At 40.8% G+C, this 26,643-nt stretch overlaps 1 protein-coding gene across 3 annotated transcripts in view; it reads right to left on the bottom strand.

The window, feature by feature from the left end:
• TTC7A (tetratricopeptide repeat domain 7A) overlaps nucleotides 1–26,643 on the bottom strand; it is a 181,146-nt gene that overhangs the window by 89,809 nt on the left and 64,694 nt on the right. For 2 of the 3 annotated variants that reach the window (XM_054195000.1, XM_054195003.1), the window contains exons 12-15: nucleotides 22,556–22,694; nucleotides 16,109–16,166; nucleotides 12,618–12,690; nucleotides 5,414–5,574 (exon numbers count right to left, since the gene is read on the bottom strand). In XM_054195000.1, the coding sequence (XP_054050975.1) occupies nucleotides 5,414–5,574; nucleotides 12,618–12,690; nucleotides 16,109–16,166; nucleotides 22,556–22,694 (431 nt within the window). The remainder of the gene's footprint in view (nucleotides 1–5,413; nucleotides 5,575–12,617; nucleotides 12,691–16,108; nucleotides 16,167–22,555; nucleotides 22,695–26,643) is intronic. The other variant, XM_054195001.1, reaches the window with a different exon arrangement.

Below are 26,643 nucleotides of genomic sequence, written 5' to 3'. Positions count from 1 at the left end.
CCCTTAAGGAATTCAGCAAACAAAACAATATTCTGAGAATTTTAACAAGCTGTTTTATCACCATGTCCGCTCACAAGATGTACCAGGCTTCACTGCCTCTTGCCTAATGGTGAACTAGAATCATATAAACAGGCTGATCTGATTCTCTAAAGCCATACTTCTAAAGCTAAGTGAGGTCACCACCACTTTTGTGAGAAAAGTGGTAAAACCATTCTACAGCATACACACTCGTATTACCTGGGGATGAGGTGGGAGGTACAACTATCTTGACGTAAAAAATTGTAGTAGAGACTAGGCATAACACAAAGGTTTGCAAACCATTGCCTGAGAGACAACTGATTCCTTATTCCCCATAAAGATTATAGGCAAAAAGACAGTTCTACTTTATGGTTGTCAACAATATTGCGGTACTCCGCTAGTGCCCATAAAGATATTGCTCAAAGAAGACATGAGTTTTTTTATTTTCAACATACAAGAAATCGCCCGACAAGTAATGGAAAAAGAATTCAAAGGGGAACGCCAGTTTAATCATGCATTTTGAGATCCTGATTTTACATTGGGTTTTTTTTTTTGTAGCGAGCGGAAGCACCTGGTAAATGACATTGCTTATACACCACAGAATAGCTCTTCCCACAGTAAATCTGCATCAGACTATGACAAACAAATCTTGCCAGACAATTACGTCACGTGTCCTTAATGAAATTAACGTAGTAGTGATGAAGTCAAGGACATTTGCTGTCAGTAAGCCTCTTCTAGTCTAGAACAGGACTTTGCATTTTGAGGGCTGGCTGTAGTAAAAAAAAACCAAAAACAACAAACCAACCAACCAAAAAAAAAACCCCAAAAAACCCCAAACCCAAAAACTTTCTGCTAAAACAACACCAAGACACCACACACAATTCCCCATGTGAAATTTACTTCCTTTTTTATTGACAGTCTCCAAGATAAACATTTAATATTTCTTGGCCTTCTGAGCTTTTTTGCACTACCTTTACAGTAATTACTTTTGTGATAGCAAATATTTGGGTAGAACAAAAGCATCTGCATTTGACAGCTACATTGCTCTGAAACACCAGCCCACCCAGCTTCTTTTTGAGTCTTTATGGGTAAAATAGCAGCGCTTCCCAAAAGTTTTATTTTATTTCTCTTTAAAACTAGTTTGGAGACTCTGAAAGCAACAGAATAGTGACTTATAATTTAGGAAGAGAAGGAATATTAAATTAAAATTAAAGCTATTAAATTAAAAGAGTTACGACTCCTGTGCCAGATGCAGAACTGGCAGATATACAGATATAAAGACATGATCATTTAACTTTCACTGTCATATTGGGCAGCGATTAGAAGTTGTTGTATGTTAAGCCAGAAGAATGTATTGTTCTAAATGGGGGACCATCCAGGAGACAAAAAACAAGCTGGCAAACAACAGAATAGGTTTTGATAAGCAGTCTGGGAGCAATTATAAAGCAATAGAGTATACATAAAATTGATATCGTATTTCCAACCTCAGGCTAGGTACAGATCTTAATTTGTTTTTTTTCCAATGCCAGGAGCTAACCAATTAGAGCTAAAAGATGACCAGAGAGCAAATCAGTCTCTGGAAGAGTGGGCGAGTCAGGAGAACAAAGTCAATTTTACACAAGCAAAACAGGAAGGAGGAAATATTACCAGCTGAATATAGATGACTGCATCAGCCACACTCTCCAGTGGGTTCTGCAGGCGTCCAGACCTACGGGACTTCTCCATGGAACATTATGTGAAGTGTGAAAACAGGCTTTAAAAGGGGAAATACTTTCTTTCTAAATAAACAGTGCTTTCTTTTAAGAAATCACCTGGGGGGGGGGGCAAAGGAGTGCTCACTAGTATTATTTCTTCCAGGTAAAAGATCTATCCCTAAGACAAGGTCCCAGGTAAAACATTGCCCAAAAGGCTGTCCAACTCAAAGAGTTGGACAAAAATTGAAGGAAATCCATCTTAAGAAAGGCTTATGATCAGCATCATTGACCTGGAGGGGAGATACCTGATGCTACCTGACGTGCCGGATAGTGCTTTCAAACGTATACTAAAACCAACTGTTGACACTGTGTTCATTAACTTCTTTTAGAAGTGTATCACCATTAACAGGATGTAAAACCACTAAGTTTTATCCTGGGCAGTCTGCCTCTGCAGGAGTCAGTGATTTTTCAGGTGACACCTTCCCAGGTAAAGGTTGCTATTATTTCTATCTTTCAGAGTCATGGCAAGGCAGTGTATTTCTTCTGGTTCACTCCATCTTGCAATATGTCCAACACAGCTAGCTCTTATTCTTCCTCTATCTAGTCTTCCTCTGTCCCTGCTTGACAGTACATCCAAGTGCTCCAATTCAGTCATTCAGTGACTATAATGTAAAGCATTTTTTACTACATGCGACCTTTCAAGCAGAAGTGATCTTCCTAAGTTCATTTTTCTGAACAATTTGTGCTTTTGGATATCCAGCTGTTCTAAAACATTCTCCAACAGCTTGATCCAAAACATTCCAGTTCATCTCTCACTGTATTCAGTGTCTAGCTTTCGTATTCCTCCTCCCTATGCGCCATACCGACCATTGAAATGTGAAGTAAATGTTTAAGTTTAAACCCTCCAACAAGGAGCACTTCTAGACACATTTGGGTCAGTATTAAGGGGCTCATGCCAAAGGATGTTGTGTTAGCTAACAATGCAGTACCTTTGTTTCCAATTGCTTCAGCCACTAACTAACTACATGACATCCCGCATGATTCCTTCTTTAAAAGGCATAATGAAAGAATTTAATATGAAAATAAAAAAAGCAGGAACAAACTCATCTTAATTACATACAGTCCAGAGACCAATGAAACAGTATGCCTGTAGCTTGGGTCAGCTAAAACCTTAATTTTTTAGGGATTATTCTTTCTTTTGTTGAGGATCTACATCCAGGTAACGTTTACGGTTTTTGCCATCTACAGAGCCCTAAGGTCCCTTAATGCAGCTTTCAACTTCTTTTCTTGATACATGCCATCAAACTATACTTCCAAAAAGAGTTGTCATTAGGAAGGGAGGCCCCAGGCACCACATTACACAGTTGCCTGGTTCATATCAACGCGAATTGGGAAAAATAATCAACCACTTTAAAATAGAGCTCTAAAATCATGAAGTTGAACTTGCCTATACTATTTACATGAAGTATCCTGTAGTCATTCCATGCAGTAATAAAATTTAATACAATTTTTCTACAAGGCAATAACAACTCCAGGTACACAATAGCATCAGTTTTTTCTCCCCTCAAACAGGTTTTACAAAGCAGTAAAGCCCTCATAGCATAAACTGTACTTTAGACCTCTAGAAAGTCTGATTTCAGATTTGGTACAAACCATAGATGTATTCTGTTACTCTTCTTGCTTTCTCCCTCATTGGATTCCTGTTCTTTTTCTTCAGAAATGCTTTTTTTAATATTTTTTTTTTCTCTCTTGCAACTCCAATACTCTTTTTCCATTCCCTCACTCATCAGTTGTTTGCTGGCTGGTTTGGAGAAAGACCCACACTGAGACAGGCTAGTCACAGCAGCAGAGGGAAGAAGCCAGCACCTACTCCTGCATCCCTGTGTATCTGTGAATGAGTCTCACTGCCAACTGTGTTACATACCACAGTGCACGCAGGGAGAAAAGAGCAGTTCTTCCACGAGCACACACTCTAGCAAGTCTGTGTCTAGGAGAAAGCACAAACTCATGGGTTTCACTACCAATATTCATTGTTTCTACCAGAAACAACCTCTTTTGCTACTCCTTGCAAGATCTTTTCGCACATGAAGATTGGCACCGATAGAAGCATAGGAAATAATATTCTTTCCTGCTTTGGTGAAATCTGATCACCAGACAGCATAAAGAAACCCACCCAGCAGCCCTGCAAGCTACTTTGCACACCATGTTTTCTTTGTTTTGCCCTCCCCTAAAACATAAATTATCATTAAGTGTTGGAGGAAAGATCCAGGACCTGATAGACCAGTTGGTTGATCTGACGTGGCAAATACTCTGCTCCTCACATAAACAACCAGTTTCTTCTTCCTCTTCCACCTCTGTCTTATCTGTCTTTGAGAGTTTGTAGTCCTCAATGAATGTCTGACCTTTGAATGTACAACATGAGTTTTTTTACTATGCTTATTACTTTCAAACCACAAAACACAATTTAGCAGCCACTATTTCCTGTTTCTGTCATACCCATGTTCACACTCTGAAGAGAGGTTGGCATCATTTTAAGAGCTTTTCCATTACTAATTTTCACCTTGTTGTCAAAGATGTGCACTGATAGTCTTAACTCCTCACGTACACAAAGTAACCTCAAAACCACAGGCAGCTATTTTAAATGGCAACACGCAGCTTACAATGAAAAGTATTATATGCTGATAGGGCACCATAGTTCTAGAAGATCCTAAAGCATTCAAGCTCACATTTAGACAGCCTCAATTTGAATTGGACCTTCCTTTGCTCAGGTTTAGACAACATCCCACTCAGCTGGCTGCTGGATTATATCTGTGGAGAACACTCCCTCTCTCCACTGAGAAAGCTGGCTGTCTAAAGGCAGTGCTGCACGGGTTTAAAACATCAGTTAAATACAGGCAATTATGAATGGAAGCTGGTCTTCCAGCAATGCAACAGGATTTGTTGCAGTTTGGCTGAGAAACTCAGCTAGTATGCGATCACCAGAAGGTATTACAGTAGTTTTAATTTTCACACAGAATAGACAAATTCGTTGTTTTGAAAGGTCATGACAGTAAATCGTAAGGAATTCAATTTTTCTCCCTCGGATGGATGAAGGACTGACTCAAACATAGAACAGTGGAAACCTCTGGCTCCAAGAAGTCTGTGCTGGTTCAAACCTGCTCTTAGGCAGCCAAACCATCCTTTCAGCTATACATTATTACAGCTTGCGATTTTCATCTGATCTTTTTCCCCAGCTGTGCTATTGCAGCAAATTGAGTCATACATGAGCATCAAAAGAATGGCCAATACATGAAGAATTTGTTTGTTTTTAACCAGGAAGTTTACCAAATATAAAATTATTTGTGTACAGGCAGACATCATCATACTTGTCGCACACTCACACTTTCTCCACATGTAAAGTGACACAGGAAAAAGTACAGGGATTGATATGGGAGAAGACACCATCAGCACAATACAGAAAGACAAATACTGGAAAATCAAATAAGCACAAAGATTAGTTTTAAAAACAGACAGATTATGAAGACAGCAAATCAAAAGAATACCCTGAGCCTCACATGTTTTAGCTTCACTGTACGCCCAGGAGAGTGACATACCAGTAGCACACCTGATTTAACAGGCTCCTTGTGTATTAACTGAGAACAACAGAGTAAATAAGCAGATCATTCCTGACTGGATGTATTGCATCGTGCAACAACTCTTACCTAAAGCTTTCCGGGTATTCAACAACAGCCATGTTGATAACATCCAGTGCATGCTGATAGTGCTTCTGAGCTGAAAAGAGGAGGGCCAGTAGATGAAGTGAATTCATGTCATCTTTGCACAGTTGCAGTGCTTCTTGAAGATGTTCTATAGCATCAGAAACCTGGGAGGAGATGGGGTAGAAAGAAAAAGAGAACACATTTCTCCTTCATTATATGCCAAAGGTAAGTACAAATACAGTCATTAGAAATTCTGAAGAAATCCTACTTAGGCACCTATGAGAAAGACTTCTACTCTCCGAACAGTTTGACAAAATTAACAGACTACACTGCTTGAAAAAAGACCCACACGTTCTAGAGAAAAGAGTCTGCGGCATTACTAAATCACTGCTTATAAACAGGAGCAGCAGACCTGATACAGTCTTATTTTGACATGGTGCTTCCATGCTGTAAACAGATCCACTACAGAGGCCCAATTCTCGACTTTATTTTCTAGGACGGGTGGCTGGATCTTCACCTGGGGGAGTGCATTATACATCTCTGCTGCATTTTGTCTCTTGTCATGGCTGTACAAGGTCTTTCATGATCGGGATCAAGAACATAAAAATTAAGTTTTAATGTTCAAGGGTAAAAGAGTCAAGATTCAAAATGCTGTCAGAAAAAGAAATATCTTTGCAAGCAGTGATGTAAAGAGCAGTCCTGACACTCACAGCAGCAGCATGCCATCAGAATCAAGTCTCACTTGGCAGAAAACTTAACCTCTATAATGAATGCAAGTGTATCACATACTCTTTGTGATCCAATACACTATTTTAGGCTATCTGTTCAAAAGGGAACTTCTTAGTAGATTTTCTTTCCTTTGGCTACCAGTAAGTTTTATATGGAGGATTTTCTTTAAGATTCTCTAGTGTCTGAAATTACAGCTACTTAAATTTTTCCAGATCTGTGTTTGGCCTGGGAAGCCTGCAGAAAACAAAACAGAGAAATGTATAAATTTCTTTTTCTCATGTATACCTTCCCTCTCTTTCCCTTAAGGGATGGACAATGTAGCTCCTTCTTTCCTACTATGAGAACTTCCCATCTAGCAAAGCTCTGCAGACATTCTCCTGTCTTGGCATACCACCAGCGTCAAATTCCCACTGCTTCCACAGATCACTCAGGAAAACAAGTAGCACATAACCAAGGAAAGCAACAACTACACTGCCTGCAGTTACAACAGGGGTTGCTGATTATCTACATCCCAGGTATACTTCTGGGAGCATGATACATATTCTGTTCATGGGACAACTTCATTGTAATGTCCAAATGACATTTCACTCTTAGTGTGCCTGTGCAAGCCAAAGGACTTAACTACTCTATTACTGGTGACTCCATGCAAGTCTGGAGATCAGTGCGACTGCTCCACAGACATAACCCCAAACTGGCATCTGGCCCACTGCTTCAAAACTGCTGAATGTCCTGGCTTAGATTCAGGTTGGGATACATGACTGAGTGCTCAGCTTTAATGAATTACTGCTTGTCAGTGGAGCTACTTTAACCACATGTGTTATTATAGCCTACTGCAAAGGTAAACACATTGGCTTAAATCACCAATGTTCCCTCAGCAGCTTACTAGGACACATTTTCTTACAATGTAAAAACACTAGCAATGACAAGACAACTTGGAACTAGGACAACAGGCATGAGGCTGTGGTGGGCCCAGATCTGCCTGTCCACAAAGTTTTTCAGTACATATTTGACATGCTAATGCAAAGCTGCTATCAAGGCTCTTCTTGCACTCAGGCCTAAAAACATCTCTTATTTTTTCTATACCTCTGCCTCAGACCTGCACAAGTAGTCATAAAGGAATTCCAAGTTTGGGTAAAAATAAGTTCATTAGAAGAAAAAGAAAGTCTGTAAACCAAACTGGAGGGGGCTTTGAGCAACCTATTCCAGCTGACTCTGCTTTGAGCAGGGACTGAACTGAGTGATCTCCAGAGGTCCCCTCCAAACTCAACTACTCTATGATTCTATTCAAAGACTTGGGAAGGTGATCCTAATTTGCTAGCATGCATCAGACAGAGAATGATACTTGCAACTAGTGCCTTTACTGAGGGACTTTGAAATTGTAAGGATACTTGACCTTACTTGCATGCAAATGTGCAAACTAAGTCACTGAGACTTTGCTTTATATGTGTAAATGTCCGATGATCGCACAACTGCAAGTTCATACCCCTAACAGAGGCCAGCTGTCAAGGAAGCTCTCTGACTCTGTTGCAACACACACGAAATAAAAGCAGCACAAAAGTCAGTTATGGTCACTCCTGCCAACCTGCGCCTGCTTGAACAGGCAGTCACATGCTGTTGAAATAGACATAATCTAAAATAATTTTCCCCTGTTCTGTAGCATAGGGTTTCCAATGGTTACATCTAATTTCAGTGCTTCCCTCTAGTACCATCAGAGTCACAGGCAGTGGCTGGTTTTGGAAGTTAATCATGATACCCGATTGTTTAACTTAAGCCCCAAAAAATTCCTTAGTGCTGTAACACCATTAGTAGCCTACACAGTACTGCTGCATAATTAGAAACGGTGGAAAAAACATAGATAAAATACCCTCTAATAAATAATATGAAGAGACTCTATTCCTTTACAGGCAGCACTATAGAAAACAACAACCTGCAACAGCCCAGGTACAATAAAATACAAAATAAGTTTCTAGAATAGTAAAAGCAAGATATTTGGTAGCAGTCAACACAAACTTCTTTTGAAAAGCAGAGATCATCAATCTATTGACAGATGCCACAGCTTATTTATTTAAGTAACTATGTAATACGAGAAAGATGGAAGCTAGCAGCCCAGATGGCCCCCTGAAACTTCAGGGTTGCATCAGAGGTAGGCTGCCAGTTTAAATTCCCTACAAGTGCTGAGCTTTAAAGTAATCTTATTTCAGCTGGACTGCCAGTCTAAACAGGGCCTGTAATTAGAAGATGCTACCCTTCTCTGATTCATCTTTCTGTTAATAAATATACCACACGTGTTCCGCATGGCATACAGGTATATTCCGATCGCACTGATTAAGAAGCAAAGGTACTGCAGTAAGCCAGAAATAGCATCTTGCAGCACTACCAGCACTACCAAAAGAATACCACAATATGGATTGTTTAGGCTGCCTCTCATATAATAGGATTTATTTCAATAATGCTATATGCTTCCTTAAAAACAATGCTGAGATGTCACAACTGTAGGTATAAAAGGGAAAACAGTATGAGCGTTAAAAATAATTCCCAACACTAGCATGCACTTGCAATACTTAGAATGGTAAACGAAACAGGATCTCATAAAAGGAGTTTTCAGGCCTTATAATTTCACATCAGTTGTGCGTTACAGTTAATTAACCATTAAAACTATCCTCTCCATCTCTTTTTATAGCACAGGCATTATAGAAAAGCTTTATATGAGAAAGCTTTATTGCCTGGCAAGAGCTTCCATTGAAAACAGACTTGCTACAGTCCACCAGAACTTCAGGAAAGCAGGCGCAGACGTATCTGTGAGTTAAGTTATTACTTAATTCTTACTGCAAGCTGGTTTTGATCACCAGAAAAATCTAGGCCAGGACCTAGACAGAAAAGCAGCGTGTTACTGTTCATCAGAGGAGGCACTAGCTAGTCTGGGAGAAAACAGACCAGAACTACCCACACCCAGCAGTCGCTGAAAGAAGCACCTCCTGGGACAAAATAAAGGGAGCTGTCTCGCCTTCTTGAAACCAGAATAAAAACCGTGGAGAAAATAGCTGAAATGTTTTCTGTTGTGTCTTAACCAATGTTTATCTTATTTTTACATCCAGGCTCTATGGAAGACAGTAGGTGTTTTTTGGATATTGCCACTTGAAACTTCAGGTCTGTTGGCAGTCCACAGATGAAATTGATAAGCGAGACCTCTAATTCTCAGCTGCTGGCCCCTGGCTGTCTTTCCCTTTCTACTTTCATGCAAAGAAAGGTCAAATCAAACCAAGTATTAAAATGGTACGAAAGCCCCGTATGTTGTTTTTATGTATCCAATACCGATTTACATTGCATTCAAGGTCAAAAACAACACCACCACCAAAACCGAGAAGGGAACCAGGACTTAAAATTAACAAAAGCGCTAACTCTCTAGAGTCATTTCCATAGAAACTGGCCTGCTAAAAAACAAGGCAAGGCATTAAAATCAGTGAGCTTTAGAATGTTCATTCTACCTTGTTTTTGCTGATCCAAATGCTGTTACCACAGAAACAGGAGAAGCAGCCGAACCAGCTGCAGGGAGTTGGGCGTTACAAGTCTCATCCGTCGATTGGCTCGGCAGGCTGCCAGCCCGGCACTGCAGGTGTAGATAGCCACCATAGCAAATACTGACCTTGGCCTCAGGACACTTCAACTTTGAGGGAAAACCAGATTGAGACCCTCCTTACAGGAGAGGGTCTTCTACTCTGTATTTTTCTGAAAAGTCCACCCTAAAACACTGTGGGGCTGACCTAAAGCAGGTTCAGAGGAGGGCCACAAAAACGATCAGAGGGCTGGAGCACCTCTCCTATGAGGACAGGCTGAGAGAGTTGGGGTTGTTCAGCCTGGAGAATAGAAGGCTCCAGGGAACCTAATTGCAGCCTTTCAGTACTTAAAGGTGGCCTGCAGGAAAGATGGGGACTAACTTTTTAGCATGGCCTGTTGCAATAGGACACAGGGGAATGACTTTAAACTAAAAGAGGGAAGATTTAGACTAGATAGAAGGAAGAAATTTCTTACGCTGAAGGTGGTGAAACACTGGCACAGGTTGCCCAGAGAGGTGGTAGATGCCCCATCCCTGGAAACATTCAAGGTTGGGTTGGATGGGGCTCTGAGCAACCTCATCTAGTTGAAGATGTCCCTGCTCACTGCAGAGGGGGTTGAACTAGACCTTGAAAGGTCCCTTCCAACCCAAACTATTCTATGATTCTATTCTATGATTCTAGACCCTCCAAGACTCCTCCCAGTGACTCTGCTGCTCTTTAAGACACAGAGCCACACACACAAGCACGAAGCACATCATCATCTTTCATTTTGGTTGCTTGTGGTTTTCAACTGCCAACTCTGCAAAAACCTTTTATAACCATTCCTCTTCTTGTCACGTCCTCATTGCGTGTCAGAGGGAAGCTTATGCTTTTCCATTTACCCTCTCCCTTGCCCAGTGCTGACAGAGACAAGTGCTACTGGAAATATTTTAGAGTCTTCCAAGGAAGACAAATTGCTCCAACTTTGCTTGGCACTCTACTGGTCAGCTGCCTCTCTTGCTTTGTTCCATGAAAATGCTTTCTTACCTATGCAAGCTGATACCCAGATTTTTCAGTGTTGGGTAAGGTTACCTCCTTTATTGACCTTGACTATAGAAATAAAAAGGCCTATTTGTTGAGAATAACAGTCAGGTATTATATTATAACCTACTGTTGTTAGGATTTGTTGGTACTGTAGCATCGCCTGACGAAAGCCCTAACTGCGACGTTCAATAGTTAATGCAATCTATCAAAAAAAGGTATCATTTATCTTTCAGTTAATCAGAAAGAGAATATATTAGATACTTTAAATAATTAAGGATATTAAAAATGCATTACCAAATGTTTATCATTAAGTAAACTGGCAAAAGAAGAGTAGGATATTTTACAGCAGTCTAAAAATAAAGATGTCTCCGGTATCTCCTCTCTCTCCAAGCATGCGTTAAAGATTTATATCTCACTAGATGGAGAAGAGCAGGAGCAGCATTGCAGGGGCCAGGCTGACACCATATAACACACTTAGATCACACATCTATGGTAGCAGGGGCAAATGGCAGAACATCAAGGATGAAAATACAGAGGTGAGGCAGACTAAAGAGAAAGTGAACGTGAGGACAAGACACTGAATGGGAAAGAACAGGAGGGAAGGGAAATGATGAAATGAGACATACAAAACAACACTGTAAAGACAGGCTACAACTGGAAAAAAAGAAAGGGTAATGAGTTAAAATGCAGTGGACCAATAACAGCGAAAACAACAAAGAACCAATGACCACAAAAATCTTGATTTTATTTTTAAGGATAACAGCAGAAAAGCTGTAATGCTTTTACTCATGGCAAGAAGCAGAAGAAGCAGCAGATCAGACAACCTCCCTAAGAGGCAAAAGCTGTGAGAGAAAGAAGGGTAGCTGAATATTTTTTAATGAAAGACCGCGAGCAAACTGCATCATAAAGCAGCCAGTCGGCAGATGAGAAAGTTAAATAAGCCATTTTAATTATCCTGTCCTATTGCAGGCTTCCTCACAACACACTGCTCTCATTATGAAAGGGTTACAAAAGTGACATTATCAAGAGTGTGCTCTCTTGGAACAATTAGCTTAACCTAATGAACACACAGCTCCCCTAATTAGCTGAGGAAAGTAAGAAGGATCCAACAGTTTGACTCTGTAGTGTAGAGTAAGGAGAGAAAACTGCAGCAAGCAGAAAGCCTGCCAAAGAAGGAAACTATGATGATAAAATTTCAAATCTAGCTATAGAAGCATTTAAAAAATAGGGGCTGTTCCAATAAAGACTTTGGCTTTTAAACAGAAGGGACAGAGAAATAAATCACATCCCAATTATAAAAAGAAGGGACAGAAAAAATAAAGCACAGCCCAAATGTTTTTTCTCAAAGGCGGTGCAGTGTATTTTCTGATCAGCTTAATTTTTATGAGTTAACACCTGCAGCAGCATTCAAACGCCAACTAATCCCACTCGCTGCAGAGCTCCAGCGCCCGTCAAAGCCTAACGCTGAACGTGCCCAAGTATGGAATAAACCAATCCAGCGCAGAGAGCATGCGATCTGGCGTGATACAGAACTGGGCAGTAATGAGAGAGCCTTTGGAGCGGCCTGCAGCAGGGACACAGCATGATACTCAGGGAACAGGAATAAATACACCTCACTCGCCCCACCCAGACAAAGTTGCTCCAAGCGGGAACAGCACTGCTCACGAGTCACAGCTGAATGCATGCCCTAGGAGAGGTCATTCCGCGTGCTAGAGAATTACTATTTTAAAAATAATAATAATTTAAAAAAAAAAAATCTCACACAAACATGTTCTGATTGATTGTTACCGATTACAACATAGTAAGGAAGGGACCCTGTTTAGCACATCTGGGTCTTGTTTAATGGGACTGTCCTTCTCCTGCCCTCTCATAACTCAGTGGTTGCCAATTATTGCACGTACCTGTCTGACAAGAGCCAGCTGCAGTGATAGGTAGAGGATGATCTGGTGATCTTCTGGGGCCAAGTCACGTGCTCTTTAGGGACGACCACACAATAGAAAGAGAAAAGTGACTGTTAGATTGTACTTTCCAGAACTCCCTTCACCACGAGTCACACACAAGCACAGAACAAAACCCAGTCCTATCTTACAGAAAACTGGTCCAGTAATGGTAAGCACAGCGAAACTAGACAAAAAATGCCGGCCTGGCTAAGCCAGGCTCACAGGGAACGAGTATGAGAAACACAAGTGCCACCATCTTATAACTTACATGCTCCTTCATTAAATGCCACTTAATATTTTGGAACTTCAATAACTGATATGAAGAAAGTTGCTCTTCACTCATGATAAACCCATTAAAGCATTATTTTTAGGTAATTTAGATGAGGGAGATAGTTGTCCAACTTGTTCCTATATTGCCACTTTTCAAACAATAGGAGAGGGTTAGGTTAGCACTGAATAAGTAATAATTGCTTCTGCTATTATTGTGACTATAAGCATGTAGAGGACTAAAGATCAGGAGCCCATGACGTGAGCCGATGCTCAAACACACAAAACATCCTCCACCCTGCAGCTTCTAGTCTAATCGTTGACAGTAGGCTCCTAATTTGGAAAGGGAATACACTGACGGAGGAATGAGGATTTGATGGCAGGAGCTGAGCCTTGACCAAAACCAAGGCCCTTACTTCTCAAGTTTGGGTCTCTCAGATATTACCTTCTAGTCCATAGCAGTCACTGGGCACTGCGGTGATCCCTTGGCTAGTGATGGCTGCAGTGTCTCCAGAAACAGACGTGCAGGCCCTTCACACAGGCTTACGCAGACAGGGAACAGGGATGGAAAACCAGGGCACAACTGTCCCTCTCAGATTATGCTAAGCATCAAACTGCGGTCTGAGCTTGCTAGCCTGTGAAGAAGCCATTAACCAAGGCAATGTGAAGATAGTGTTTTGGGGACCTAACCCAGGAGCAATGTGGGGCACTGGCTCATGCCACATTGCCAGCCCAGCCCAGGGACGAGTGGATTATCCCCTCCCTGACCCAGAGAGCTCACTCCTAGCTCTGTGGCACGGGGAAGTCATTTCACATGGGAGAGATGGGGAAGAGGAAGGTCCCTCATAGCCAACCGACATTCCTAACCTCTTTCTGGGCTGCATTCCAGGACACCAGGGAAGCCTGCACCTGCATTGCCCTGCCCAAAGCAAGCACGATTAATGTCCTTCTGAGGGACAAACGACAGGCCGACAAGGCTGGTGGTTTAAAACCCTGCCAAAACTATTCATTTGCTAATAATAAACAAAGACAGAAACAAAAATCAAAGAATTACTTCAGGAAACAAACCACATACTGTTTTAATAGCAGACACTTCTCAAACGCCATCTTGGCCTGTGAGCAAGAAGCTATTGGAGTTGACTTTTGTAACTAATGCCTTTAGAACTAATGAATTTAATGTAAATCATAGAGTCATAGAATCGTAGAATACCAGGTTGGAAGGGACCTCAAGGATCATCTAGTCCAACCTTTCTTGGCAAAAGCATGGACTGGATGTGTCCTGTAACTCTGCAAGTCAAGGTAGCACTCAAGGATTCTGAAGCAATGCCAAAAGCATCACGGTGCAATTAGTACAAGCAAGTCACTAATTTCTCCCCCCATTTTAAACAAAAAAACCCTAACAACAAAAACAAAACAAAAAAACCCCTAAAACAACAACAAGACTCCACAAGATAGAACCCAGCTTTGTCCTAAGCTGTTGGCGCAGGGTGAGCTGCCTCTTTAGCAAGCAGCTCCTGTGAAACATTCAGCAGCCTCCAACGGTAAATAACAGGGGAAAGTTCACATGGGTGTACAGGAGAAGAGATTAACGGTGCTTTTGGAAAGAAAGAAAGTGTTGTTACTTTACTGTTCAGTTTCCTCAAAAGGTATTAAAAGAATATTTGCTCCAAGCCTCCAGCTGAAAATGCCACTTATAAAGAAGACTACAAGCCAAACCATGGCCTGACAGATCATACATGTACTTTAAAAACAGGTGAAAACAAGGAAAAGAAAAAAAAGAAATCAAAATTCAGGCATTTTGGAAGACACTAGTAACGACCTCACTGTCACAACATCCCTGTTGGCTGAAGTTTTAGTACCTAATGTTTGGCTAGAAGCTTGACTGCTTCCTAGCTAGAGTTAAGATACCATGAAAGCAAGTCGCAGCCAGTAGGAAAGGTCAAAGGATAAAAATAAATGCAGTTTAAAAGCACTGCAGCGCTGCAATTACATCAAAATTGTGCAGTAGTTAAAAGTACTACATTGGAGTCCAGGAACTAGCATGACTTAAAGTATACTCCTGACCTAAAAAGTGACCAAATAAATAGCTTTTTTAAATTTTGTCTTTCAGATCTCCATAATGTAAATGTCCAGAACTACATTACTGGTTTCAACTTACTACATGCTCTTGGAACCAATGCAAAACCAGTGTAAGATGAACATGCTGGACTCCTCCTTGCTCAGCATCAGAAAAACAGCTAAGATCCAGTAACACGTTCAACCTGCTACATCTGTACTTTGAGATGCCAGAGATCTCAAATTTTCTTCACTTTTGTAATGTATTTATGACCACAGCAAACCCAGAACTAGAACTTCAGCCCAAGACTTAGACCATATTAGCTTCCATTTAGTTGCCATCCAAAGTCTGTCGGCATTTACATATGCAATGTTAACTGCCCAAACACCACCTAGTACATTTTGGGTGATGTAACTTAGTTGTAACAGGGTCAGGAAGCTCACACCTCACCTCTCTACCACAACAGAATGGACAAAAACATTTTTTAACCCAAGCACTTTTACTCGGGTAACTGTTGCTGCAGAGGAGTTTAATTCACAGATACTTTCAGGGCAGAGCCATTGAATCAGACTCCCCCACAAAATACAGTGGTGAAGAACAGGTGAATGGCGATGACTTTGTACCGCTAGCTCCGTAGCTCCCTTTTCATACAACCGCTCATGCAAACACTCACTAGAACAGCAATTATCCCCTCCCTGCTAAGTGCACTGATGCCAGGTCACCCCATAGCAGCCTACACCCTGGTGGTGAAGCTACTTTCCCACCATGAAGGAAAAAGGAGTTTAAGCCTGCTTCACGCAAGAACAGAGACAAAACTAGCTTTCCACACAGCAGGTAAGGAAGTTGTATCCCCCAGCACCGTAGTTCTGGCTGCAGCTTATTTGGAGCTAAGGTTATTTCTGTTTAATGTCAGAACAGGTGCTCTTACCTTGGATATTCAACCAAATCATCGCTGCATTTAGCCATCACAGGAATAGTTTTGACACACTACTGCTGATATCTACTGAACTGTTTTTAAACTTTCAGGCGAGGAAGCCTTATGCAGAAGAAAAAACCATTAAAACCAACAATTATTCTGAATTCATCCAAAGAAATACATAATGCAAATATCTGCAAGATCCCTACTCACCTCTCCAAAGTCTGAAGTGCTTTCTTGTTTAATTCATCCTGAGTGCCCTTCAGAGTAGCTGCAGGACAAGATACAATGCCATTTAAGAGTTGAATTCAATGTTTCAGATTAAATAAATAGTTATACGTGTACAGAGTATTTCAAACTGGGAGCATAAAAACTGTAGAAATCTGGTGGTGCATCTGCTCATGGCTGGAAAATATGCCATTTCGTTTTTAAAAGAACAAACCCCATATTTTAACCTGAATTCTCAATTTCATTTTTTTTAAAGACTCTTCCAACTCTCTTGTCTGAAATGCCAAAGCATTTTTTATTTACATATGCCACTTAAGGGGTCTAGGAGGAGAAGGGGACATATGCTAATGAGATACTAAGAGCACAACAGGCCCTCTGCCAAGTTGGTGTATGTGCTCAAAGCAGTAACTAGTAGCATATTCTCACTCAGATACAGACCCATCGCCACCATCATCTTCATGTAGGAGGGTGTTGCAGGTTGAACAGGGAACACCAGCAGCCAAATTTACAGCTCTACAACAAAACCCTTGACAACACACCACCTCCCTTGAGGCCACAAAAGACTTTTAGGGTACTTCAGGTGTGGCATTAGCCACTAATGCCTTCCTTGGTGCCTCTAATTGCTTGACTAAAGGATCCTGCCCGCTACATTCACTTCTCAATGTGTGAATTAATTCCTAGCTAAAACCATAAAAGGAGAAGAAACAAGTTCTTGTTATGCCAGGGTATCATAAGATACCATCTTCAAGAGCAAGGGGAACAGAGGAAGAGCTTAGAGAAGTATGGCTTTCTCAGATCCAAAATATCTGGAAAGCTAGTGATAATTTTCAGAAGTACGCTAGCTGTCTTGTTCTGGATCTTGGTTTTCAGATTTTGCATAGCAGTTGTTTCTTGTTCTGCCTGTCCTGAATTTGAGAGCTACTAATCAACAGCACAAAGAAGTGATGAGTACTTAATCCATCAGCAAACGTCCACCTGTGAATATATTTGACTTCACACGTCAAGTCAGTGTAAGCTCCAGAACAGGAAGGTAGTAAGTGGTATATACTTAAGCAATAACACCACACAAAAGTCAAGTATTCTTAAAAGTTATTAAGAGGAAAGATTTGTGTTCTACAAGACGTACAACGGTAATCAGTTTCTTCGGATTCTGCAACATGCTAGTGAAGGGAAACTTTGAAAGTAATTTCTTTTGCCAAAGTAGTTATAGTGGTCAGACCTTTTTTATTCCTACATCTTCCAACAGTTTTTCAAACCATCTGGTTCATTTGGGAGGAACAGCAATCTTCAGGATTTCCCAAATCATGAAGATGAAAAATTGCTTATGTCACAAAATCTACTCTAAGTAGTAAAAATGGAGCAAAAATTTTGCAGTTTAAAGAATATATTTGAAGACATGAGCTTTCATGCAAAATGCAGCATTTATTAGAAGTAGCTGGAAATACTTCACTCCTAATAGCCTTAAATTGAGTATTCGGGTCCACTGCCAAATACTGGAAACATGTAACAATGGAGGAAAACTGAGAGAAAAAATTAAAAGAATCAAGATTGGTGTAAACATAAAAATGCTTGAGACACCAGAAAGGATTTGATCATAGCTGTAAACGTTCATCCAGAAAAATACGTCAGATTCTGTTTCTCAAGGAAACTACAATATTCCTTATGTAAGTTACAGAGCAGTTCTGGAAATGCCACACAATGAGGAAGACTGAAAGAAATTTTACAATTTGCCCCCCAAAATAAACATCCAATGGAAAAGCTAGGAGAACTTTTAGGTTCCACCTGGTAAGACGTTTGACTGATGTTCATCTTTTAGTCAGAAAGAGCACAAAATATGTTATGGAAATGAAGTGATTATTCTACAACTAGTCAGCTTTGCCTCTGCACTACTGCATGTGAGTCCCACCTCCCACAATATGAACTGCATCTTTAGCTACAACTAAACTGGAAATTTGGTTGTCCGTCTCTAGATTTGTGTCTGACTTGGATAAACACACTGAAATTTGTGTTTGACAATACTGAGGACTGATGCTGCATGTTAACCATGCTGTTTACAGGGCCTTTACAGCTAAAGGAGATAAATTAGAAGAAAAAGGAAAGAAAAGTGATTTGGGGAGGGATGCATAAAAAGAAGCTTAGCAAGGGACGTGATTTTCCCCCCTCTGCTTTGCTGAGACCCCACCTGGAGTATATGTTCAGCTCTGAGGCCCCCAGTACAAGACAGACGTGAACCTATTAGAGCAGGTCCAGAGGCGGGCCATGAAGACGGTTAGAGGGATGGAACACCTCTCTTATGGAGAAAGGCTACGAGAGCTGTGGCTGTTCAGCCTGGAGAAGGCTCCAGGGAGACCTTACTGTGGCCTTTCAATACTTAAGGGGGACTTATAAGAAAAAAAAGAGTTGTTTTTTTTTTTTTAACAGGGCATGTAGTGATAGGACAAGGGGTAAGGGTTTTAAACTAAGAGAGGGAAGATTTAGATTAAATATAAGGAAGAAATTCTTTACTATCAGGGTCGTGAGCCACTGGAATGGGTTGCCCAGAGAAGTTGTGGATGCCCTACCCATGCAATTGTTCAAAGAAGTCACAGTCACTGCAACCCACTTGTATCACTGAAAAGGTCTCACTTCAGACAAAGAAAAGTTTGCACCAAGGAAATAGAATTAGGCAGGTCTGACTAAATGTCTAAAAGTTGTGCTCCATTCTTTGAGGTTAACAGCACTAATGAATTCTTTAGCCTCTCTACCCAACTTTACTCACTGCAAGCACAGCTCCTACAGTTCTACCAACTAAAACACAGTATGACACACTACTTAGATTAAAATAACCTGCAAAGCAGAGTCTGACCAGAGTAAGGCAGAGAGCAGGGGGGATTTTAAGTTTCTGAAACTTCAGTGGTTATTCCTGTAAGACACAGTACTTTTGTAAATGCCACCTTAGGAGCCCAAGATTTGTTTTCTAAAGCACTCTAGGTTTTTAAAGGATCTTAAGCCTTACCAGAAGTGAACAGGATCTTCAGCAACATTTTGGTACCTAAATACAAAGCTCTAAAGTCACGCTTGAAAATAGAGGAGGTCAAGTTGTGTGTTAGCAAGCAGGTGCAGCACAGTAGGTGTGAATGCATGGAGTGAAACACTTAATGCTGAGGATGAGCATCAATGCTACAAACACAGGGACAGGGGTCTAGTTCTAGTCTTGTCCCACGGACTGAACACCCATTAGCAGCTGCAGCATAATCAGGTCTATTTATGTAGCACATTAGTTTCACGGGAAGGAATTCAGAAGTGGGGATCACAGAGATGGACTTAAAAAAAAACATTTCTGATCCAGACACATTAGTGCACATGCACCCTTTTGCATGTATCAGTGTGTTTCAAAAAATATTCCCTTGTGTTAAGACACCTAATACAGCAAGACATAGTTTTAGCACCCAGAATTATAATTAAAGATTGCAGGTACTGACTGTTATCTCCAGAAGCAAAAATGATGGGTTTGTTCACTAATAAGCAATGTCTTATTTATTTATTTATTTATTTTTAACATTAACCAGTGCTGTCAGTATACTGATTATTTATAAAATCCACAAGGACTGATAGAAAAAGTTTCCAATTCAGTCCCTGATTCGTGGCCTTATACCAAAATTCTAAATGAAAACAGAGATACAGAACACTCTCATCTCTGAAAGATAGAGTCTGTTAAATCAGCAAAGATTTCACAAGATGTGAGGTGGTGATGTGAGATAAGAGCAGCACTTGTATTTCACAACACATTCTCAACCTGGTCTTTCTGCTTTAGCCTTTGTTAAATTCATCTCACCTTCCCCTGTGTCTTCAATGGATTCTGCATCAGACCTAAGGGAGGCAAAGCTGACAATACAGCTTATATCAAAACTGGAACTACAAGAGGATGAGAAAGGTTTACTGTTGACATTGACCCACTGGGAACAGATCTGCTGAAAATTTAGCATAGCAATAGATGGACATGGTGTATGAGCAAAAGATTTGTGCTTCTAAGAGTGAGGCAAAAGTGGCAATAACTTCCTCTGAGGACACATCTTTCAGCTACTTCAATGAGACTTATTTCAAGAAACATGTAATTAGACATTAAGAACAAGGAAGCTACACATACTGCTTCCCAGCATAAGTTTCAGGAAGTCATCCAGGAGTAAATCTAATAGTTGTAAAGCGACTTTTTATCAAACGCTCCCACAAGTTCTTTGAATTGTCACTCAGTAGGATTCTCTCTTCTGAATCTGCTTTTTAGCACGTGCTTTTTGCAGGTCACAAGGGAAAGGCTTTAATACAACTCCTCAGTGCCTTTGTCACACAGGAGGACAAATATTTACTAAGAGGATATATTAAATAACAAAGCCTAACCTTGGATGGAAGGCATCTTGATATAATGCTGCAAACTTTATAAGGCAATTGGTCAAATGTCTCTGGAGCACTTAGCTACTATTGAAAATGCTGACTCACTGAAAGTCAGCTCCAATGGAAAGTTATAGAAATCATATATATACACAGATGTTTGACACCATGTCTGTATATGTCACTATGAACTGGTATAAACACAATAATAAACAGGACTGATGGAATGAGCAGGACTGCACAGGGGAGTTGCTATCTTCCTTTCAGCACGTTCTATTCTTGTTTCTTCACTGTGATAAGCTATTTTTTAACAAAGCTAATGAAAAATGTCTCATTAGTGCAAATTTGACATTTTCTAGTAAAATGCTGTTCCATGTTCATGATCATCATAAGTATGCTTTACAAGGACTTAATCCATTTTCTCAAGGGAAAAACTTCCCTCAACTGAGTGACTGGCCTTATTGACTTAAAGGCTAGAGATACAAGGAGAAGGCAGATATTCCCCTGTTTTATGACATAAATCAGATGCTAATCTGGAAAATAATCCAAGGCAGTGAGGACTTGTTTCTTTTACATTAAAAAGGACACTTATCACAACATCTGAACTAATCTGTTGAAAACTCAGAGAAGATTTCTCTTCCAGAAGAAAAGTTTCGAACTCGCATTTTGCTGCATCAAAGTATTTTTAAGGCTAGAGTACAGCACATGCCTCTACAACTCCATTCTTTAGAAATCACCCTTCTTTCCATACTGAGGATAACAAATAGACCGTAATGGGCTAACATAGAAAACCTTCTATCTCTGAAAATAGTCTCTGGAATCTTGTATAGCTTTAGGGACAGTTCAAACAAAATCTAGGCAAAATGCCCTAAAAAGCTAGGCTGTTAAGCAGAACTCAATGTTTAATGAACTTTAGAAATATATATACGAGAAAGTTCAGGCTAGGAATGACATCCGTTTCTTGACACAAACTTTCTAGGGGGAACTATTCTGCGACAGAGAAATGGAGAACTGAAGAGAGCTACAGTGCCTGTTAGCCTCCATGTTGGAAAGCAGTTCTCAGAACTGCTGATCAGATATGGCTCGCTAAAAAAATACACCAACTTGCACTACCGAGAGCACAAGCCACTTCCTCATACACATGCCTTGCAGAATTCTGGTGTACCTTGCAAGGCCAGCATACTTCCATGATACCATACAGCCATTTTAGCTTTGTTTTAGGCTCTTTTGCTGGAAGAAGTTGGTGCCTTTCTGGGGGACCCATCTAACAGAAAAGCCATTGCTTGCATGTGGGCAGGACTGCCAAACTGATTAGGAAACACACTAGCTCAGCCATTATTCAAAGAAACTACGTTAGAAGTTGTAGAAGAAACAAAGACTGTTCCCACCTGTGAGCCTGATGAAGGTCAGAGCTATAACTCTCCCAAACACTGGGACTTCAAGCTCTTCTGGCTACCGAGCACCAAATCTGCAGGAGCCCATTGTCCAGTCATTCAAAACCCAAGCAAGCAGCATTAAAAATAATACGTCTTGCATTCACTGGTGTGTATCTAGTCAACATTCACATGTACCAGCAAGGCAGATATTTTTATCTTGTTTACTTCTAAGCAGAGAAAGAAACGACATCACAGAGAGGTTGAATCTCTGTGGGGAATCAGTATCACGCCAGGAACTGAAGTCAGGCATTTCTGACTGCAGTTTTTGGATTGTATTTCTTTATGTGATTTATGTGTGGGTGACAAAAATATGAAAATAGATGGAAAGTTTGACATTTTGTTGTGTAAATAAACAAAAGAAATGTATTACAAATATCCAAGTAGAGCACAGCAAGCGTTGTTGGCTACAGTCAAATTATCACCTCCTAAGTAATGATTTGCATTTCTTCCTTTACCTAAAAACTTGACCTTCATTACCATAGCAGACAGTCCTCTGAGCAAGTGAACAGTCCCCATTTGTCTTGCAATATGACTGTTTCCCGTGTCCAGTCATCACTAAAAGCAAGAGTTTCTAATAAATTTCCATTGCTTGCATTGAAGACTTTGAACAGATGCTTTCTATACAACATACCTGACAAACAGGATAACTCACCATCAGTAGCTTGAAGACTGTACGTCAGGCCCAGTGCCAGGTAACCCTTTGCTAGGGCCTCTCCAGCATCCTCACCAAGGTCTATCACCATTTTAGCAAAGTATTCTCCTTCTTCCAGCTGCAAAAGAGGTAGGTTGTGACTTACAGGTATTTTCTCTGTACTTGCTTCAATAAGATGATCCCGTTAAACTTACCCGTAAGTGATCTGAGAGCCATTCACGCAAGGGCTTTCAGTGATCACAGTAAGTGCCACGATCACACAGTAAATGGAAACGAAGACGTAGAAGGTCAAATTAGCAGACCTTGATGCACATGGTACAGTTCTGAGAAAAGTTTTGGTTTTGATTTAAGCATCCATCCCAAACTATTTCCAGATGTTTAAGGTTAATGAAGGACACTATCTTATTCTTGTATTTCCCTTTAGGCACACTTCAGTCATAGAACCATAGAATCTTCATGGTTGGAAAGGGCCTTTGAGATCATCGAGTCCAACCATACACACACAAAAAAACCTCCTACAATCTCTGCCACTAGAGCATGCCCTGAAGCGCCAAATCTAGATGTTTCTTAAATACCTCTAGGGATGGTGACTCAACCACCTCCCTGGGCAGGCTGTTCCAGTGCCTGACCACTCTTTCAGTAAAGTAATTCTTCCTAATATTTAATCTAAACCTCCCCTGCTGCAACTTCAGACCATTTCCTCTGGTCCTGTCATTATTCACTTGGGAGAAGAGGCCAACACCCACCTCTCTATAGCCTCCTTTTGGGTAGTTGTAGCGGGCAATGATCATGCAACCTTAAATACAAACGTTGGACCAACTGACTACTTATATGCTATCCTAGCAGTACAATGAAAGGTCTAAGAAGTTTCTACCTCCAAAGAAAGACCATTTAGTTTTGCTGTATGAGGCATTTAAAGCTTAGCGTATTTTTACTCCCTTTTAAAATGTTACAAGAGTAAAATAAGAAAGCACTTCACTGCAAACTGAGTTCAGCTGCTGCTTGCGGTTCTGCTGCCACAAGACGGAGGCAGCAAATTCGGGACACAAATTTTGATCTGAAGTGCCACACTACCTTAGCAGCTCACACCACACCAGCCCCATTCTGCATCTTTTTCAAAGACACAACTTGCTTGAAAATGCATTTTATATTACAGAGTGTAAAAAGAAGAGAAAGCAGTCACAACTTCTCAGGATCAGCCTCCAAAATGGTGAAATACGTAACCTGGTCTCCTCTACTGCAGTACAGATTGCTCCCCCTAACCTTCCTCTCCAGCTGATCACACAGATCTAAGTCTAATAAAAATATGAAGCTTTAGTATCTTTAGAATCTGAGTTAATGGGAATTTTAAATAAAAAATAATTTTAATATTTAATTACAGAATAGTGTTCCTCATTTCTAACCGTAAAGTCTCATTAACATCACTCACCCATTAGAAGTAGAAAAGACTAAGACCTATAGATTGTACATATCTGGAAAAGTGCAGGTTGGAGAGGTGCAAGCAAAAGCTGAAAGTAATGCTTGAAAGACACAAAGCCTGCAGGAAGACCTCATTTTTGTACAAGATAGTCTGCAGATCCTGTCACCCATAATCAGAGTCATCTCTAATCAAAAACCAGACAGCATTACACTATCCAAAATATCCTCCTTTTGGAAATTTTTATTACATGATAACTGACTTTCTAGCAGGGGGTTGTTTAATTTTGAGAAAATACATTTTTGTTTGAAATCCAACTGTTTAGGATGCAAGTACTGCAGACGTAACTGAAACGTGCTCTCTTAGTACTCAGCTTTGTCGGAGTTCAGCACCTCATAGCTCCTTAACATCTAAAAGGAGTCACCCGTAATGAACTGGAATCAAAATGCACCAGCAGACCAGAAACTTCCCTTCTGCAGTGATCTATTAATATGCTACCTACGAACAGAATCTACCTGACCTGAGATACTACCCTGTCAATGGGCCTCCTAGTTACATCACTTGAAGACATTCAGGTGACAACATTAACTAACAGCTTCATAAACACAGGAGCTGGTATTTATTACATGATATCAAACATAAGAAAAAATTTACTGTTAATGTAAGCATGGAGAAAGGCTGAAAAGTGCAAGTGAAGGAGTAATCTCCACTGCTTGGGTCTTTTTGTCACCTGTACAGCTCCCTGAGGCTATACAATTCAAACTAGATGTAGACCAATAGTTCCCAAATTTCTGAAACCTCAGGTCAGTCATCCCAATGACCAACGTATATTTTCTCATCAAACTCTTCCTGAAAGCACTATCAAAGCATTACAGTCTTGCTGATTGCCTATTCAACTATGAATCTGGAAACTACTGATTGAAACAGGAATACCCCCTTGGGGGATACTTGGGACTACCAACTAAATTGCAAAGACTATCTTTAACAGCATAATCCAAAGACTACTGAAATAACTGGAAATAATCCTGCTGACTTCAGCGATGCTCATAGGAGACCGTTTAAACTCTGATCACATCAGGAAGACTGAGATTTGTTCCAGATTTCTTAATCCTGTCAGTATCCCTACTGACTTCCTTGCCCCATACTGAAACACGTTCTGGACCAGAGCCTAGGGCAATGGAAGAAGAAAACCTCCCATGACTTGCCACAAAGAAAAAGGAAAAAACCAAAAAAAATAAAATCAGCCAACAACAAAAAAACCCTTCCCATGAAACAATAATTGAATTCTTCGGCTTTCAGGAACTTTTATGTAAGACATGAAATCTCTGCAGCCAGAAAATTAATTATGCACCTCTTTTGCGACCATAAACAGCTATATTCCCACTCTCTTCATTGTTTCTCCTCTTTTCCCCGCACACACTTTCATCCAAGAAGTCTCCATCAGATGAAGGAAAGAGCTATACAAGGAATTCTAATGACTAGTGAACAAGGGCAGGGGTGGGTAGAGTGTACGAAAAAAGAGATTAAATGAAAGGTTTGGAGCTGAAATGGAGACATTTAAAATTGGAGAGATTTTGCTCCATTGTTTCTCTAAATGGTCACCTGATGGTGTTTCCAGTCTCTGACTGATGGCCTATGCTGCATAAATCAGCAGCACACCATTCAGCTTTCTTGCCTGCCAGTCATCCAGGGCCACCTGTGAGTGTCAGATTAATCTACTGTATGAATAATTAAAACCACAACTTTTCAGAATGGCTGAAAAAGCACTTCTAGCACAAACATTCTTGTAAACATTTATTCATATTAAACACTAATGGCACTTTGACCAGCCACAAAAATTCTCATGAATGCAAACTTGGGTCAGCTGAAGGCTGCTTTGAAAATAAGTGGCCTTGCAAACTCCAGCACAGCTGGTTCTGTTTATGAGAGCATTTACTTTTCCTTCTTACAGCCACTCAGCCACTTCCCCTGCCAGCCCCGCTGTGGCTGCCATCTGCCCCCTCTTCTCCTATTCTCCTCCTCTTCAACCATTTTGGGCAAGTGTGAAAAGCCAAACCTTTCACTCATGTCACCTACTGTGAGGTTTCAACTCTCCAGTGCAAATTGCCCTTAGCAGTTTCCAGTCTAGGTAAGAACTCCCTCGCCGTACACCTGAGTGTACCAGTAGTGAGCTTGAGCCGTGATCATGGGGGTCCTTACGCATATGAGATGTCTCCAGTCTGTGCCGTAGCAATGGGAAAGGGAGGGGGGAAAGGCCTCTAAAGGGGTCCCACCAGATACAGCCATTCCCAGCTGCAGCTCCTACAAGCTGCCACATGACCTGAAGCAGCAGGAGCTGCTCCCCCTTTCTCCTCTCCCCACGTGGTGCCGGGTATGCGAAGTCTCACCCTGTGGGACTCCCAGAAGTTGAGTTTGAGGTACGCAGAAGTGAGCTAAGCAGCAGAAAGCTTATCAGGAGAATCAAAATATCCATTCCTACTCTTACTGCAAAGCCAGGGGCCAGCCTCAATATGAAGGCAACCGAAATGGTTCATTCATTCAGAGAAGGACTCCAACCTTAAAGTGACACACCACTGCATTGGAAGGGCAAGGAACACAGATCAAAACTTCTTGCTGCAACTTATAGGCCCTTGCTAGTAAGCTCTAAGCC

This window comes from Rissa tridactyla, chromosome 3 (assembly GCF_028500815.1).
Source record: "Rissa tridactyla isolate bRisTri1 chromosome 3, bRisTri1.patW.cur.20221130, whole genome shotgun sequence".
Lineage (NCBI taxonomy): Eukaryota > Metazoa > Chordata > Aves > Charadriiformes > Laridae > Rissa > Rissa tridactyla.
Note: the sequence above shows the minus strand (reverse complement) of the source record. Positions and strands in the feature narration are given on the sequence as shown.